General features: G+C 51.2%; 1 protein-coding gene across 1 annotated transcript in view; it reads right to left on the bottom strand.

Moving 5' to 3' along the window:
• Window positions 1-5,558: 5,558 nt before the first annotated feature.
• LOC105463910 (olfactomedin like 2A) overlaps window positions 5,559-18,982 on the bottom strand; it is a 38,344-nt gene continuing 24,920 nt past the window's right edge. Inside the window, exons 6-8 of the mRNA XM_011711335.2 lie at window positions 17,290-17,526; window positions 13,368-13,553; window positions 5,559-11,490 (exon numbers count right to left, since the gene is read on the bottom strand). Coding sequence (XP_011709637.2) covers window positions 10,886-11,490; window positions 13,368-13,553; window positions 17,290-17,526 — 1,028 coding nt within the window. The 3' untranslated portion in view covers window positions 5,559-10,885. The remainder of the gene's footprint in view (window positions 11,491-13,367; window positions 13,554-17,289; window positions 17,527-18,982) is intronic.

Here is an 18,982-nt window from a genome sequence, read left to right as displayed (position 1 = left end):
GAGGCTGAGGCAGGAGAATCACTTGAGCCAAGGAAGCACAGGCTGCAGTGAGCCAAGATCACGCCACTGCACTCCAGCCTGGGCGACAGAGCAATACCCTGTTTCAACAAAACAAAACAAAACAAAACAAAACAAAAAATCCCCCAAGAAACAATGAGGAACCAGAGATTAGAGACATCAAGCAGCAAGCATAGGTTCCACAGGTGTCGAACCAGGATTCAAACTGAAGGCTGTTGGACTCCAAGAAACTCAGATAAGTTCCTTCTAAAACGAGCTTGCCCAGGCTGCAGCAGCTGTTTGCATTTGTCAGGGACTCATGCAGAAAAGCTGCAACAGATTTGGGCTGGACATGTTAGCAGCAGTGACTTTCCCCATCGATAAAATCTGTGGCTTAAACAGACCTGGGAAACTTGACTTTTGAATCACCCTTGTCTAATCCACCCTGGTGCTGAGCCATGAGGAAGGAAGGCTCTGGCCCTGGGTGGGGGTCGGGGGCAGCTGGGAGAGGGAAGATCTGCACAGATGGTGAGGGGCGGAGGCCTCTCATGGAAGAGAATAAAGTTTCTGTCCCTGCAAAATTGGAATGAGGGCCCTGGAGCCAAGCAGCCAGGGCCAGGGAGGGGCCAGTCAACCTTTGGCACGTGAAATGCCAGCCGGCTCTCATGGCAGATAATTCTCGGTGATAATTCATCCCACCAGCAGGCGCGCATTCTGAAAGCCCTGTCTGTTCCTGCCTCACGGGGTCCCTGCAGGAATGTGGGGGGTTGAGGGGCTGGCCCCGGATGTAGGCTGAGTGAGCAGGGCAGTGTCTGGGCACCGCCTGGGGCCAGAGGGAGCCTTTGTGCTCTGTGCCTTGGAAACACCCCCACTCATACAGACACCCCATGGCGGGAAAAGCTATCACGCCCGGCTAGGGCCTGCCCACTTGGTTCCTTCTTCTGTGGCAGCCAACCCAGAGGATGCTTTCCTGGGCGCAGCCTGGGATCTGACACACCTCTTCTTTCTCTGACTTGTGGTGCATGCATCAGGTCCCAGATTCGCCCTGCCATGGTGGGTCCATACCAGCTGCAGGGTGCTCCTTCCAAGTGCCAGGAGGGGGAGGGGCAGAGGGCCTCTACCTGGAATGCATGGCACAATCTCCTGGGAAGCGTTTAAAACCCACCCAAAATGGGCCGGGCGCGGCGGCTCATGCCTGTAATCCCAGCACTTTGGGAGGCTGAGGTGGGTGGCTCACCTGAAGTCAGGAATTCGAGACCAGCCTGGCCAACATGGTGAAACCCCGTCCCTACTAAAAATATAAAAATTCGCCAGGTGTGGTGGCGCGCGACTGTAATCGCAGTTACTCAGGAGGCTGAGGCAGAAGAATCGCTTGAACCCAAGAGGCAGAGGTTGCAATGAGCTGAGATCACGCCACAGCACTCTAGCCTGGGCAACAGAGTGAGACTCTGTGTCAACAAAAAGGAAAACAAATTAGCCTAGCATGGTGGTGTGCCTGTAACCCCAGCTCCTTGGGATGCTGAGGCAGGAGAATCGCTTGAACTCAGAGGTGGAGGTTGCAGTGAGCCAAGATTTCACCACTGCACTCCAGTGTGGGCAACAGAGTGAGACTCCGTCTCTAAATAAATAAATAAATAAAACCCACCTGAAACGGCTGGGCACCGTAGCTCATGCCTGTAATTCCAGCACATTGGGAGGCTGAAACAGGAAGATGGCTTGAGGTCAGGAGTTTGAGACCAGCCTGGGCAACATAGTGAGACCTCATCTCTATAAAAAAAATTTAAAAAACTTAGCTGGGAATGGTGGTGTGTGCCTGTTGTCCCAGCTACTTGGGAGGCTGAGGCTGGAGGATAGCCTGAGCCTGGGAGGTAGAGGCTACAGTGAGCCATGATTGCACCATTGCACTCCAGCCTGGGAAGCAGAGTGAGACCCTGTCTCAAAATAAATAAACAAATAAATAAACCCCTCCAAATTTCTGTCCTCGCTCCCACAGGCTGGTGTATGGTCCAGGGTGGCGTCTGGGCACCAGCATCTTTTGAAACTCTCCAGTGATTCTGACATGAGCCTATGTGGGCTGAGATCGGGGACCATTGGTGCAGCGTTTTGAGAGGGTGGCACTGCAGCTCAGCCAATTCCAGCTGTGTGGGTGGCCTTGAACACTGTAGCAGCCTGTGCCTCAGTTTCCTCATTTGTGAAATGTTGGCAGCAACGGTACCTATTTCATGGGGCGACTGGGAGAATTCAATGAGATAGTACCATAAAGAATCAGCACCACACCTGGCTTAGAGCACAGGCTCGGACGATGTAGCTCCTGTGGATGGTTCCTACTCATTCCTTTCCCACCCTGGCCACGGGGAGATTTAGGACCTTGAAGTCCCAGGAAAAACGTCTATAGAGCAGAGAGGTCCCTCTCGAGGACTGTACCACTTGAGGTGACCAGGGGAGGTTCCCTTGCCCTGATGCAAAGCTGGTTGGGAGGTGTGGGCCCCTCCGTGGCTCCCGTGGGGATTCCCATGGCTCCTGTGGCTCCAGGAGCAGCCCACACTCCTTAGCAAGGCACATGGAGCCCCCGGGCTCTCCACTCTTCCAGCAGTAAAGCTCACCGAGAGGGTGTGGCTGAGTGTGGCTTCCCTGCTCCCAGCAGGCTCTCAAGGGCAGGGAAGAGACTTGCTGAACTTGGTACTTCTGAGCCTGGCACACGGAAGGTATGCGTCGTGGTGCACAGCCCACAGCGCATGACATGCAGACCTGCCAGGACAGAGAGCGGACGCTCTGAGCAGAGAACTACCTGGTCACAACCTGACAGTGGCCACCACTTCCTGAACGCCCACCGCGCACTGAGCCTCAGGCTAAGAGCTTACTCACAGTCGCCTGGTGACTGCTCTTTCTGGCATGTGATGTTGTCCGCCAAGCTGATAAAGGTCAGAGATAACTCTGTCCAGCCCCCGAGCCCACAGAGCTCTATGGCCTCAGCCTCTGTGGGCCACAGACTTGCCTTGAATGCTGGATCAGGGCATAGCCCTGTGCCTGCCATATCCAGTGCTGTGAGTGTCATTGCCACAGACAAGAAAAAGGCCACAGGTTTTTTGGTTTTTTGTTTTGTTTTGTTTTATTGTTTTGCTTTGTTTTTTTTTGCCGTGCAAGCCCCTGGTTGCAGACGCGGGTGGGGGTTTTTAGGCAGATGTTTTTCTCTGAAGATGGGTTTTCTCATTTTCCTAGAACTGCAAGATGAAGAGAGTCGCTGGTAATATCCTGTCTGCCCTCCAGCCTCCATGATCTGAGATGGCATTCTAGAGATTTCTGTGTGGAACCTGACTTAACAAATACTGCTGCACAAATAAACGAAAGAAGTGCAGCTTATGCAGCGGCCATGACTTCAGAGCCAAGGGTGGTTGGCTCAGGAGCTCATGTATGAACTTGCCCAAGGTTTGAACATACGTCAGTTGGTTGAGAGTCTCCTGGGTGCTGACACGTCTCTACTAAAAATACAAAAAATTAGCCGGGCGTGGTGGCGGGCGCCTGTAGTCCCAGCTACTCGGGAGGCTGAGGCAGGAGAATGGCATCAACCTGGGAAGCAGAGCTTGCAGTGAGCTGAGATCCGGCCACTGCACTCCAGCCTGGGCGACAGAGCAAGACTCCATCTCAAAAAAAAAAAAAAAAAAAAAGACAGGAAGACAGGGTCTTGCTTTGTTGCCCAGGCTGGAGTGCAGTGGCACAATCTTGGCTCACTGCAGTCTTGACTTTCCAGGCTCAAGTGATCTTCCCACCTTAGCCTCCTGAGTAGCTGGGACTATAGGTACGCACCACCATGCCCAGCTCATTTTTTTATATTTTGCATAGACAGGGTCTCACTGTGTTGCCCAGGCTGATCTAAAATTCCTGGGCTCAAGTGATCTTCCCGCTTCAGGCCCCCAAAGTACTGGGATTACCAGTGTGAGCCACCACGCTGGGCCTCTGGCTGGGGTCTTAAGCCAGGAAAGATGGGGTAGTGGGGAGCAGATGGGACGGGCTGATGAAGGGCTCAAGGAGAGCTGTCATGATCCAGGTCACCCAAAGCCCAGCCATTCTGGCTTGCATGGGACTAGAGTCAGCCCCAGGGGTGTGTGCAGGGTCAGAAGGATGTGGCTCCAGTGGCCACTGCAGTGGAGTGGCATTGGTGGTGTGCTTCTGGTTGGCGTGTCTATGGAGAGCAGGACCCCTGTCATTGCCAGGGGCTACAGAGACGGTGCCCGGGTCTGCCAAATCTGGCCTCCCACTGGGGGAGGCTGCGAAGGGAGGCCTGGCTGAGCAAGTGTGTCTGCGGGCATCTGTGCATCTGTGTATGTGGGGGTGGAGGTGATCTTAATCCAAGTCCACCCATGAGTAGCTGAGACAGCTTCTCTAAGCTGCCGTGTGAGGGCCTGAATCATGGGAGAGAGCTGTTCCCTTTCCATCCAGGCCATTTCTCTGAGTATATCAAGGACAGTGTCCACTTGCTGTCCACTTTACCCTTGACGTCCCCTAAACAGTTGCTAATCTTCCTTTTTCTTTTTTTTCTTTTGAGATGAAGTCTCGGTCTGTTACCCAGGCTGGAGTGCAGTGGCGTGATCTTGGCTCACTGCAACCTCCGCCTCCTGGGTTCAAGCGATTCTCCTGCCTCAGCCTCCCAAGTAGCTGGGATCACAGGCACACACCACCACACCTGGCTAATTTTTGTATTTTTAGTAGATACGGGGTTTGGCCATGTTTGCCAGGCTGGTCTCAAACTCCTGACCTCAGGTGATCCGCCTGTCTCAGCCTCCTAAAGCGCTGGGATTACAGGCATGAGCCACCATGCCTGGCCTCTAATCTTCCTTTTTAACGATGGGCAATGGGGCCTGAGGCCCAGCAGATGCAGTATCGGAAGGCACCTGTGGTGCTTGTTGTCAGTGTAGCATCCCAGTTTGTGGTCATTGCCAGTGGCTTTCTTTTCACTATTGTACTATACAGCTTCCTCCTTAAACATTTGTTTAAAAACATTTTTTAAATAAAGTTTCCTCTAATTTTACTAAAATCATTTTAGTGAAAAGAACGGAATCAACTGAAAGAGAAACAGTAAGTCATGCCGAAGGTGGAAAAGGGAAATGGGGAAAATCACGGAGAGGGGCTGTGAATGACTGCAGTTTGGGTCACATGGGACTGTGCGACCTCCGAGGGCCCCTCCCCAATTCCATGATACTCTCTTTTTCCCAGGAAAGCATTTCTTTTTTTTTTTTTTTTTTTTTTTGAGACGGAGTCTTGCTCTGTCGCCCAGGCTGGAGTGCAGTGGTGTGATCTCGGCTCACTGCAAGCTCCGCCTCCCGGGTTCACGCCATTCTCCTGCCTCAGCCTCCTGAGTAGCTGGGACTACAGGCGCCCGCCACCTCGCCCGGCTAATTTTCTTGTATTTTTAGTAGAGACGGGGTTTCACCGTGTTAGCCAGGATGGTCTCGATCTCCTGACCTCGTGATCCGCCCGTCTCGGTCTCCCAAAGTGCTGGGATTACAGGCTTGAGCCACTGCGCCCGGCTTTTTTTTTTTTTTTTCCCTTACCTTTCCCTCGGCCCCACATTCTCTGACCCAGGAGTGAGTGTACCCTGCACCTCTCTGCAGCTGGCACAGGAAGGCAGGCAAGGGGCCGAGGCTAGTGTCTGAACACCTTTGGGAATGTCTGGCTTGTCTTCTCCATTCGGTGGGGTCTGGCTTTCAGTCTGAGTTGGATTCTGCACAGCTCACCATTCCAATTAGTTCCATCAGCAGTTTAGCAACAATGCCAGTTCTCATAACAAACTCTTTATTTTTTATTTTTTTACATGCCACCACGCCCAGCTACTTTTGTTTATTTTTTGTAGAGAGGAGGTCTTACTATGTTGCCCAGGCTGGTCTTGAACTCCTGGTCTCAAGTGATCCTCCCACCTAAGCCTCCCAAAGTGCTGGAATTACGGGCATGAGCCACCATACCCGGCCTCCAGTTCCCATTCAGCTAATGGTGTACTTAATCTTCCATCCACCCACCCCATTCGTTTTTCCACACCATCAGTTCCCCCCAATGCCTGATCATGAATTTTTTTATTTTTATTTTTATTTTTTTGAGATGGAGTCTTGCTTTGTCACCCAGGCTGGAGTGCGGTGGCGCCATCCTGGCTCACTGCAACCTCCCAGGTTCAAGCAATTCTCCTGCCTCAGCGTCCCATGTAGCTGAGACTACAGGCGTGTGCCACAGTTTTTGTATTTTTTGGTAGACAGGGTTTCACTGTGTTGGCCAGGCTGGTCTCGAACTCCTGACTTCTAGTAATCTGCCTGCCTCAGTCTCCCAAAGTGCTGGGATTACAGGTGCGAGCCACCACACCCGGCCGACAAATTATTTATTTTAAAAGTTATTAAATGTATGTGTTCTGATGAGGATATGGACCACAGCATTTAGTCCAGACTTTTAAATCAAACCTTTGATCATGTCTTTATTTAGATATATCTCATCTTGTGGCAAAACAGATATCTCAGCAACTTACAAAAATAGATAAAGTACAATAGAATAAAAATAAAAAGATTAGGGTAAAGGTAAAAGCAGAAAGCTAGAATGAAGTAAGTCTAGTAGGAGACTCAGCACAATTGAAAAAAAAGGGTCTCCAATTTGACTTTGAGCTTCCCAGCAGCCAAAACAAGGAAGAAAACATGACTGGTTACAAGATTCCTACCAACAGTTAGTCTGGGACTTTGGTACAAAAACAGACCTGGTTTATACTTTGACTCTACTGCCTGTTGGAGACATGACCCTGAGCAGGTTGCTTAAGCTCTCTGAATTTGAGGCTCATCACCTGTAATGAGGAGGAATAATGCTGGCCTTGGGGCTCCTGGGTGGGGATTAGTGGTAAAGCTCTAGAAGGGTCTTGTCCTCACTAAGCTGCATGTTCTTAGCTCTAAGAGGGAGTTCACAGCCCTACCCTGAGCGGGAGAGAACTTGACCAAACCTGTGGCATGAAAGAGGTGGGGCTGGATTCCAACCCAGGGCTCCCTAACTCCTAGCCAGGGCTCTCTGCCAGCCATCCAGTGCCGTGTCCTGTCATGACAGCGGCTTCCAATGCTGTCCCAGAGTTAAAGATGCTTTGGAACACACCGGCTTTCAAGAGCCCTCAAATCATTCCCAGGAAAATCCCCCAGTTCCACCTTTAGCACTGCCCCCAATGTGGGAGCTCCATTCTCTACCCCACCGCAGAGAAAGCAGATTAAATGTAAGGCCTGGACATCTCTAGGGGGAACCCAAGGGGTAGCCAAAGCCCCTCATGACTCATGTTGTTCAGAAACACCCGAGACAGCTTCCTTTGCCTTTATAGACAAGGTCAGCAAGAAGACGTGGTCCTCCTCAGTCCAGGCCCTTCCTTGTTTGAAGTACCTTTTGCCAAAAGTAATAAAGCCCAAGACAGGTAAAAAGAAACAAAAACAAAACCAAAAAAACCTCAAAAGCTGTTGGGGGCCAGGTTTCCATGACAGCTCACAGGCATGCAGTTATGAGCTGGTTCCAGTTCCCCACAATAAAAACCTTTCCTTTCCTCTCCTCACCAACAGGACAACATCCAACTGTCTTAGAATTTTTTCTCTGTAAATTTATACTTGACTTTGTTCTAAAAATGACTGGAGGCATCTACTCCTTGGCTTGGCATTCAGGCTTTTTATGAGCTGGCCCCAGCCTCCTCCTTGGGGCTTGTCTGTGGATGCAGTTTGGGGATAAAAGCAACAGCCTCCCTTTCTGTAGCTGCCACTGGAGTGACAGGCTGGTGGCAAAGAACACGCACTGACCAGCACCTGGAACAGGCTGAGCTGCTGTGTGAGCCTGGGTAAGTCTCTTCTCCTCAGTGTCCTCATCTATAAAATGGGCACTTCAGGATACAGACCTCCCACTGTTGTGAGACTGCAAGCATATGCCCGTGGCAAGCTTAGCACAGTTGGTGCTCAGTTAATGATGATGGTTTCCTTATCTGATTTTGAAACCTTGTTCTCCACTTAACTGCCTATGTGACGAGTGACCTAACTGTTCTAGGCTCCAACGTGACCATGTGTAAAATGAAGAAACTGGCCGGGTGTGGTGGCTCACGCCTGTAATTCCAACACTTTGGGAGACTGAGACAGGTGGATCACCTGAGGTCAGGAGTTCGAGACCATCTTGGCCAACATGGTGAAACCCTGTCTCTACTAAAAATGCGAACAATTAGCTGGGCGTGGTGGCAGGCCCCTGTAATCCCAGCTTTTCGGGAGGCTGAGGCAGGAGAATCACTTGAACCTGGGAGGCGGAGATTGCAGTGAGCTGAGATTACGCTGTTGCATTCCAGCCTGGGCAACAAGAGTGAAACTGTCTCAAAAAAAAAAAAAAAAAAAGAAAAGAAGAGAAAAAAGACAGAAAAGAAAAAAAAAAAAAACTGCCCATACCCACCACATAACCCACTTACAAGGGTCTGAAAACAGAAGAGGCCTAGTGAATGTTTGGAGGCTGTGGCCGGCATTCCCCCAGAATGCAATGCTGCTTGCCCTTTAACTTTTAAAAATTAGCCTATTCTTACTTTCCTTTTTTTCAGATTAATGAAGAAAGGGGGGCCTTCTCCTTCTTCTCACATCGTTGGGCTATGATGTCACGAAAGACACAGTCTTGTAAAACCCACACCCAGGGCCAAGGGAGATGCCGGGCCCTCGCAGCCCCCTGGTGAGTCTGTAAGAGGAGCCTGCAGTGGTTGGTTGGCCGGGGGTGGGGGCTGGATATGACCACGATGAGTCAGGCCTGGCTGGGCTGGGTGTCATCATTCCCCTGTATCCCAAGGGTGAGTTAGAGCTTAAACAAAACATCACCTGACAATGCCCGAAAGAAGTGTATTCTGCACAAAAAGCATTTCCTGGCCAGGCACAGTGGCTCACACCTGTAATCCCAGCACTTTGGGAGGCCAAGGCGGGTGGATCACCTAAGGTCAGGAGTTCGAGACCAGCCTGGCTAACATGGTGAAACCCCCATCTCTACTAAAAATACAAAAATTAGCTAGACGTGGTGGTGGGCGCCCGTAGTCCCAGCTACTACGGGGGCTGAGACAGGAGAATCACTTGAACCCAGGAGGCGGAGGTTGCAGTGAGCCAAGATTGCGCCACTGTACTCCAGCCTGGGTGACAAGAGCAAAACTCCATCTCAAAAAAAAAAAAAGCATTTCTTTACACTCTTACACTCTTGGCTGTGCAGCTGACTTTCCTAACATGGCAACTGGTATTCAAACTTACAGACATCCCGGGAGCTGGCACTGGGACAGAATGAAGGCAGCAAGGGCTAGGGGGCGGGTGGGGATGAGTAGTAATGTCCTTCACAGGTGCTGGGGTGCCTTCCCAGGGAGGGCAGCCTCCATGACAGAACCCTTCTGGAAGATGGTCTGTGCCCAGCTCCCAGTGTGACACTCAGCTGCTCTCTCAACTTTTCTGAGCCTCTTTCTCTTTCATGAAACAGGGAGTTGGGCTAGAAAATTTCTCTCCAGCTCTAAAAATACTGTCTAAACAAAGCAGAAGAGGCCCTGTCCTTTGGGCTGTGTGGGTCTGAGGCTCTGGGGAGCCATCAGTGGCCCTGGGCAAGGTGGCCCACCCCCCCCCCCGTGCATGCTCAACCCAAGTCCTGGGGTTGGACTCTGAAGCCAGGAAAAGTCCAGTCTGCAGACCCTCAGTTCTTCCCTCCCCGTTCCCACCCTCTGGTTCTCTCCTGCAAACAGAAGAAGGCCTGAGGCCTCCGCTGGACCAACTACTCACACCGTGTCTTCTGTAGCCCCCAGGCTGCTGGGCCAGGTCAGGGCTGGCAAGGAAGAGGGAAACTGTGTCATCCTGGCACCACACCAGCCTTGGGCCTAGGGTCTTATTCATGGCAGACCCGGAGGTATCCCTGAGTGTGTAAAGGTTATGGGTTTGAAAGCCTAGAGAAAAAGGACAAGGCGGACTCCAGGCCCAAAGGCTCTGGGATGAACCAGGGAGGGGACCCAAGGCCTGACTATGTGAACAACGCCAGTGCTTCTGGGTGGAGAGGGAGCCTCAGCTCAGCTCCCCACCCTGGCAGAGCTGCCTGCTGCCTTCTCAGCTGCTGCTGCAGAAACAAATGACGGCACTGATGAAGAATAAGAGAAAATAAAAATGAGCACAGAGCAGAAAGGGGCCTTGGAACAGAGGACGGGATTTTCTCTCGGGGTGCGGTTTCTGCTGAGCAGCTAGGTGACGGTAGAGGTTTGGAATGTGGCCGGACAGCGGGTGGGGCGGGCTGGGCTGGGGGGCTGGCCAAAGACAAGAGGCAAGGACATTGGCTAAGGGACCCAAAGCCCAGGGCCACCAACAGCTCAGCCAGAACAGAGCCCCGGGATGGCAGGCAGAGCCAGGGCCTCCACCCGACACCAGCACACTGGCCCTAAAGGCCTCTGGTTCTGAGTGGTCCTGGGAAGGGACAGAGAGTTGAGAGAACAAGGGAGACCAGGGGAGATAGGGGAGGGCAGGGAGGGGAGGGCGTGGTAAAGTGTCCTCATCTGTAAAATGGGGCTGTCGTGAGAGCACAGCCTGCCTGATCACAACTGAGGCATGAGGCAAGGGACGGTGCCTCTCTGAGCCTCTGTCTCCTCATCTGTTAAATGGGTTCATGATCTCTACCTCCAAGGGAGGTGCTGGGAGAATCAGATGGGTAAGTGTGTGGGAAGTGCTTGGCACGGGGCTCTGCAAGTGGAAGCAAGTATTACCCACTGGGTGCTGAGGAAGCTCAATCCTGGTGACCACCTCATGCCCAGTCCCAGCCCTGGGCTGGCCCCCAATAAATATTTGCAGACTGGGTCAGTTGCAGGAGCTGCTGTGGAGAGCCCCTCCCGCACTGCTGCGCCTCTCCCGGGAGCACAGGTCTCCACTCAGACCACAAAGTGGAGGGTGTAGGTGAGCTGGTGGCCATTGTCCCAGGCGTACAGCACCCGTTCCTTGGGGTTGTAGTCAATCTGGGTGGTGTAGGCGTGCTCGTTGAGGAAGGGCAGCTGGGGGTGTGCGTCGGTGCCCGTGTGCGTGTCGAAAGCATAGGCGACCTGGCCTTCCTGCTGGTTGTATGTGTCCACGGCATACAGGATGCCACACACCAGGAAGCAGTTCCCATAGGAGTTCCGCCGCAGCCGTGTCTTCCACGTGGTCTCCCGGTGCACCGAGAGATCGCCAGGGTCCAAGCGGCTCAGGACGATCACCTCGGGCTGGGCCTCGTCGCGGTCGTCCACGGCGGGGTAGATGACCCACAGGCCACTTTCATCCACGGCAAAATCGATGTCCGAGTGGCCGCGCCACTTCCAGGGTGTGGTGTCCTCGTATACCACGTCGGGCAGCAGCGCCCAGGAGGCCACGAAGCGCTGACGCAGGTCATACTTGATGATGTTCTTGGTGAAGGCGCGGTTGTAGTAGAAGGCGCCCTGGTACACCACGTGGCCCGTGCCAATCCAGTTGTAGGGCAGCTTGTACATGTTACTCCAGCGGCCTGCAGGCGGAGGGCGACGGTCACCCCAGACCTCCCGAACAACCCCAGCCCGCCCACATCCCCTGAGACCACTAAGGGCTCTCAGTGGCCCAGTAAGCAACTGATGCCAAGCATATGCCATGTGCCTGGAGCTGGGATGACATCTTACTATGGCACGAGCGTCTCCCGAAGGAGGTCTATTGTCATCCCATCTGCTTAAGAAGAAACAGGCTCAGAGGATCAAGGTCACCCAGCTCTGGAATGGCACAGCTAGGATTTAGACACAGGGTGACATTAGCCCCATTCTTTGTCTCCAAGCCTTCGTCCCTGCTGTTCCTCTGTTAGGACTGCTGTTCCCCAGGCTATCTGCCTGAGGAATGCCTGCCCATCTTTCAGAGCCCCAGGCCAATGTCACCTCCTCCAGGAAGCCTTCACTGACCTCCCTACCCTGAGTGAGGGGCCTCTCCTCCAGCCTCCCATAACCCCTTGTCTTTTTTCCCCCCAGGACACATCTGTAGCAGCCAGACATAAGCCTTCATCTTGATTCTTATCACTGGCTTCTTCCACCAGCCTGTGAGCTGCTTGAGCAGAAAGCCGGCCAATTTTGAGCTAGCAGAGGAAGGATTTTAGTTGTTCTAGGCCTTTATTTTTCATTTTTTAGTTGTTCCAGGCCTTTATTTTTCTTTTTTTTTTTTTCTTTTTTTTTTTTTGAGAGAGTCTCTTTCTGTCACCCAGGCTGGAGTGCAGTGGTGCGATCTCGGCTCACTGCAACCTCTGCCTCCTAGGTTCAAACGATTCTCCTGCCTTAGCCTCCCAAGTAGCTGGGATTACAGGCACCCGCCACCACACCCAGCTAATTTTTTTTTTTTTTTTAATGTTGTAGTAGAGATGGGGTTTCACCATGTTGGCCAGGCTGGTTTTGAACTCCTGACCTCAAGTGTTCCACCTGCCTCGGGCTCCCAAAGTGCTAGGATTACGGGTGTGAGCTACTGTGCCCGGCCTTTAGTTGTGACTGCATAGCTCTCGGGGTAAGTCCAAACTCCTTCATCTGGCTCACCAGGCCTGCCCCAGCTTACTCAGTCACCATCACCCCCCCCCCAGGCCATCACGTTTCCTGTCATTGCCAGGCCTCTGCATGTGCTGAGCCTTCTGCCTGGGACACCCTTCCCTCTTCCTTCCACATGGCTTACTCCTACTCTTCTTCCAGGGCCCAGCTCAGCATCACCTTCACGGGGAAGTCTTCCCTGATCTTTAGGCTGGGTTCCCATAGCCCCTTCAGCGCTCCCTCTAATGCTGTACTGAAATTGTCTCTTTAAGCCTTTGCCTCCCCCACCAGAGTGTGCGTTTCTGAAGGGCAGGCTAGATCTAAATGACCCCTTCCCCACATCATGCCCCAGATCTGATAACCAGAATTCTGCCCTTCCCTGTGCTGTCAGCTCCGTCCTGACCCCTGCCCAGACCTGCAGCTCCTCTAAGGCCAGAGGCCCTGCTCACCTATAAAACAGGTGCTAACCCCACCTCCTGGAGGTATGTAGCAACCATGAACTGATACACGGGGTGGGGCGAGATCAGCACAGGGTAAGCACTCAACAAATGGAAACTCAGTATTGGCCCCTTGACGGTAAGTCACGCTTGCAAGGGCAGGACCGTGTCCCTCTTGTTTGCTGCTGCATTCTGGTTCCTGGCAGGGTGCTAGCGCACAGGGGTGCCATGGGGTCTGTCTGGGCCTCCAGCCCAGTGCCCTCAGCCCAGACCCCCCTCCTTGGGGTGGCTAACAATCTGGAGCTCAACCAGGCTATACCATAGAAACCCACAAGGCAAGGAAAGCCAAGTCTCCATGAGGACCCCTCCCCAGGCTGTCCATACCCGGCCCCCTCTCCACCTCTGGGGTCCCTGACCTTGCTTGAAGTTTTCCAGGTTGCGGAACTCCACCAGGCTGTTTCCATAGTAGTAGTTGGTGACATAGATCCTGTCGTCTCGAGCCGCAGGGTCCTTCATCCAGGCTCCCTCATGGCGCCCATAGCTGTGGTGCCTCACGGGGGGGTCCACAGCCCGGAGGGTGCCCTCACAGCTCGCCTCTCTGCCTGTGGGAGGAGGGCAGGCAGCATTGGTACACAGATTCCCAAAGCCCCCAGCCAGAGCAACAGGCTGGCAATGTTATCTGGGTCTAACTTAAATCTCTCCTGATATTTTGTTTATGGCCTTCTTTCCCCTTTCCTCATCATCAAAGCAATGCCTGATCATTACCAAAAACATAAAACATTCAGAAAAGGAGAATGGAGGCCAGGTGCAGTTGCTCACGCCTGTAATCCTAGCACTTTGGGAGGCCAAGGCAGGTGGATCACCTGAGGTCAGGAGTTCAAGACCAGCCTGGGCAACATGGTGAAACCCATCTCTACTGAAAATACAAAAATTAGCTGGGTGTGGTAGGCGGTGCCTGTAATCCCAGCTACTCAGGAGGCTGAGACAGGAGAATCGATTGAACCCAGGAGGCGGAGATTGCAGTGAGCGGAGATCACGCCACTGCACTCCGGCCTGGGTGACAAGAGTGAAACTCCATCTCAAAAAAAAAAAAAAAAAGGAGAATGGAGAAAATAAAAATCTTCAAAGTTATATTATTCATCATATGTGGAACCTAAAATAGTCAAACTTGGCCAGGCACAGTGACTCACACCTGTAATCTAAGCAATTTGGGAGGCTGAGGTGGGAGGATCACTAGAGCTCAAGACTTGAAGACCAGCCTGGGCAACATAGCAAGACCTTGTCTCTACAAAAAAAAAATTTTTTTTTAAAATTAGGTGAGCATGGTGGTGTGTACCTGTAGTCCCAGCTACTGGGGAGGCTGAGGTGGGAGGATTGCTTGAGCCTGGGATGTTGAGGCTGCAGTGAGCTGTGATCACACCACTACACTCCAGCCTAGGCAACAGAGCAAGACACTGCCTCAAAAAAAAAAAAAAAAAAAAAAAAAATTAAAATTGGCCAGGCACAGTGGCTGACGCCTGTAATTCCAGCACTTTGGGAGGCTGAGGCAGGTGGATCACAAGGTCAGGAGTTTGAGACAAACCTGGCCAATATGGTGAAACCCTGTCTCTACTAAAAATGAAAAAATTAGCTGGGTGTGGTGGTGGGCACCTGTAATCCCAGCTACTCGGGAAGCTGAGGCAGGAGAATCACTTGAACCTGAGAGGTGGAGGTTGCAGTGAGCCAAGATCACGCGATCGCACTCCAGCCTGGGCAACAGAGTGAGATTCCATCTCAAAAATAAATAAATAAATAAAAACAAACATTAAAAATTAAAAAAAAAAAAAAGTCAAACTCATAAAAGCAGAGAGTAGAATAGTGGTTACTAATGGATGGGGGGATTGAGGAGATGTTGTTTAAAGCATTCAAAGTTTCATTTAGACAACAGGAATAAGTTCAACATACTGTATACTTGAATATTGCTAAGAGAGCAGATTTTAAGTGTTCTTGCCACAAAAAAAAAGATAAGTAATGTGAAGTAATATATATACTAATTAGCTTGATTTAGCCGTTTCACAGTGTGTACACATATCAAAGCATTATGTTGTACATTATAAATACATACATTAAAAAAATTGTTCTTTCTGCAGTATGCCAAACAAATGAATACATACAATTTTTGTCAATAAAAAAATTAACTTTTTTTCTTTTTTGGTTTTTCTTTTTTATTTTACTTTTTTAAAAATAAAATTTACACTCTTATAAAATAAAATAAAATAAAACTAAAAACTGCCATTATCCAAAGAAAATTTTTTTTCTGTTCTTTTATTCTCTTTTTAAAAATTTTATTTCACAGATCACTTGAGGTCAGGAGTTCAGGACCAGCCTGGTCAATATGGCGAAACACTGTCTCTACTAAAAATAGAAAAATTAGCCAGGCATGGTGGTGTGTGCCTGAAATCCCATCTGCTCGGGAGGCTAAGGCAGGAAAATCTCTTGAACTCAGGAGGCAGAGGTTGCAGTGAGCAGAGATCACGCTACTGCACTCCAGCCTGGACGACAGAGTCAGACTCCGTCTCAAAAAAACCCCCCAAAAAACAAAACAACAACAATAATAATAATATTTTATTTCAATAGTTTTTGGGGAACAGGTGGTTTTTGGTTACATGGGTGAGTTCCTTAATGGTGATCTCTGAGATTTTAATGTATCCGTCACCTGAGCAGTATATACACTGTAGCCAGTATGTAGTCTTTTATCCCTTACCCCCTCCCACCCTTCTCCCATGCAAAGCAAAATTTAAGCATGTGGCATTTCCTTCCTTTTCTTTTTTCTTTGCATGTACAGTCATGCAGACATACTTTAAAAAACTGAGTATACAGTTTTATGTATCCTGTTTTTAGCCTCCGTTAAGCAATTTCTCTCATCATTAAATAGCCTTTTAATGATGTGATTTCAAGGTCTGCCAGGCCGGTGGACAGCTGTGCCCTGAATTTATCTGACCAGTCCTCCCCATGTCAGCCATTCGGGTTATTTCCAGTTTTCTGACATTAGAAATGATGCCATGATGCAACTACTTAAGCTGCAGCTGTTGTTCTCACTGCTGGTGGATCCTTCAGGAAAAATTCCTAGAAGTGGAATGACCTTGGACCAAAGCAGGACAGGGTTTGAAGGACTGTCACCACAGAGAGCCAAGATCCCTTCGGAAGGATGGGATCAATGACTTAACGAGGAAGATTTCTACCATGAGATACAAAGCAAAACTATACGTGCTGACATCAAAACAGGGCCAACGATTGGACACAGGAAATAAAGAAATAAAAATAGTTGCTGGATTTAATGATGGCATTCTAGGTGACATTTTAAGAAGAATTTGTTGAAAATACTACCTGGGCTGGGTGTGGTGGCTCATGTCTGTAATCCCAGCACTTTGGGAGGCTGAGATGGGAGGATCACCTGATGTCAGGAGTTAGAGGCCAGCCTGGTCAACATAGTGAAACCCTGTCTCTACTGAAAATACAAAAATTAGCCAGGTGTGGTGGCAGGCATCTGTAATCCCAGCTACTCGGGAGGCTGAGGCAGGAGAATTGTTTGAACCTGGGGGATGGAGGTTGCAATGAGCCAAGATCTCACCATTGCACTGCAGCCTGGGTGACAGAGTGAGAATCTGTCTCAAAAAGAAAAAAAGAAAGCTCTGCCTCCCAGGCTGGAGTGCAGTGACATAATCTCAGCTCACTGCAACCTCTGCCTCCTGGGTTCAAGCGAGTCTCCTGCCTCAGCCTCCCAAGTAGCTGGGATTACAGGCACCCGCCACTACACCTGGCTAACTTTTTTATTTTTAATAGAGAGGGGTTTTTTCCATGTTGGCCAGGCTGGTCTTGAGCTCCTGACCTCAGGTGATTCGTCCGCCTTGGCCTCCCAAAGTGCTGGTATTACAGGAGTGAGCCACCGTGCCCAGCTGTAAAAAGCATTTCTTGGCCGGGCGCGGTGGCTCAAGCCTGTAATCCCAGCACTTTGGGAGGCCGAGACGGGTGGATCACGAGGTCAGGAGATCGAGACCATCCTGGCTAACACGGTGAAACCCCGTCTCTACTAAAAAATACAAAAAACTAGCCGGGCGAAGTGGCGGGTGCCTGTAGTCCCAGCTACTTGGGAGGCTGAGGCAGGAGAATGGCGTGAACCCGGGAGGCGGAGCTTGCAGTGAGCTGAGATCCGGCCACTGCACTCCAGCCTGGGCGACAGAGCATGACTCCGTCTCAAAAAAAAAAAGCATTTCTTACCTTGAGGGTTTCACAGAAACAGGCTGTGGGCTGGATTCGGGCACAGGCTACAATGTGCTGACCCCTGTGAGGCTCACTCACCTTGGCTGGAGACTTCTGGACCTGAAGGTGGCTCGGTGGGCAGGAGACTGGTGGTGGGGGTTGGGGTGGTCAGAGCGGTGGTGGTGGTGGTGGCAGGGACTGAGGTGGGGGTGCCAGGAGCCAGGTCCACTCCCTCTGAAGACCTGGGCTCAGCCTCATCCTGCTCTGCGGAGTTGGACCTGCCCTCTACCTTGGGTGGCAGTTGCTCCAGCCAGGAAGTGCCCTGGAGGGCGTTGTCTGCAGAGAGAAGACCCCATGCTCACATCCCAGTATCACCTGCTGCCATGTGGGTCTCCCTCAGGTCTGCTGGTCCCCCATCTCAGGGGCCCCAGGGAGTGGAGGGGGGGCCTCCCTACACCTCAAGTGGTCGAAAGGTCTCAAAGTGGGAGGCAGGGAGGACTTCACAGTCACGGCTCTAAACCCAGCCAGGTGGCCTCAGCCAAGTCCCCCTGCCTTCCTGGGCCACCTCTGTGAACTGAGAGTCATGAGTCCACCATGCTGGACTGTGGTGGTGACTACAGAAAAATGTACAGAAACATTTGCACAGATTCCAGCAAATACGAGGTACCAAAAAGGAGATCTCTTTCCTTCCTATGCATCAAGCGCTTTGTACCAGTTCTGTCATTTGCTAGATTCAATTCTAGAGAGAAGCTCTTGTTCCCATTTTACAGGCCTTCTCCTTTCACTCTGCCATGGAAAATGCAGCTGCTGCCAGAATCAAATGTGACGGCATGAACGAAAGTGCTTAGAGGGTTGGATCCAGTGGCTGGTGCCTGTAATCCCAGCACTTTGGGAGGCTGAGGCAGGCAGATCGCTTGAGCCCAGCAGTTCAAGACCAGCCTGGCCAACATGGCAAAACAGTCTCTACTAAAAAATAGAAAAAATTAGCCAGGTGTGGTGATGGGCGCCTGTAGTCCCAGTTATTAGGGAGGTTGAGAAGGGAAGATCACTTGAGCCCAGGAGGTCAAGGCTTTAGTGAGTCATGATCATGCCACTACACTCCAACCTGGGTGACAGAGTGAGACCCTGTCTCAAAAGAAAAAAGGAAGGAAGGAAGGAAGAAAGGAAGGAAAGGAGAAAGGGAGAAAGGAAGGAAGGAAGGGAAGGAAGGGTTTAGGGAAATGCTTTTGTGACACCAGCCGGGTACGGCTGGCTCACTCCTGTAATCCCAGCACTTTGGGAGGCCGAGGCGGGCAGATCACCTTAGACCAGGAGTTCGAGACCAGCTTCGCCAACATGAGGAAACCCAGTCTCTACTAAAAATACAAAAATTAGTTGGGCATGGTGGCATGTGCCTGTAATCCCAGCTACTTGGGAGGCTGAGGCAAGATAATTGCTTGAATCTGGGAGGCGGAGGGTTCAGTGAGCTGAGATTGTACCATTGCACTCAGTCTAGGTGACAAGAGCGAAATTCCGTCTCAAAAAAAAAAAAAATTGTGACACCAGGGAGACAAAGGAATGGTGCTGTTATTACTATGACGGTGTGGTGCCCAGGGGACCGCCTGGTCAGCTTGGGGAGGAGCTCAGAGACCCCTTGACTTGAGGACAATAACCTGACTTCTTTTTTTCTCCATTTTGGGCTTCCTCTTTGCACAGGCCCTGCTGTGGGCAGACTGGGCCCTGGTGGGGATGGGGGTCATCCCTCTGGTTGAGGAGGACCACAGGGAGGCCTGGCCTCAGCAGCCTGCCAGGA

The sequence above is a fragment of the Macaca nemestrina genome, chromosome 14, assembly GCF_043159975.1.
Source record: "Macaca nemestrina isolate mMacNem1 chromosome 14, mMacNem.hap1, whole genome shotgun sequence".
In the NCBI taxonomy this organism is placed as follows: Eukaryota; Metazoa; Chordata; class Mammalia; order Primates; family Cercopithecidae; genus Macaca; species Macaca nemestrina.
The sequence above is the reverse complement of the archived record's forward strand: the minus strand, read 5'-3'. Positions and strand labels throughout refer to the sequence as shown.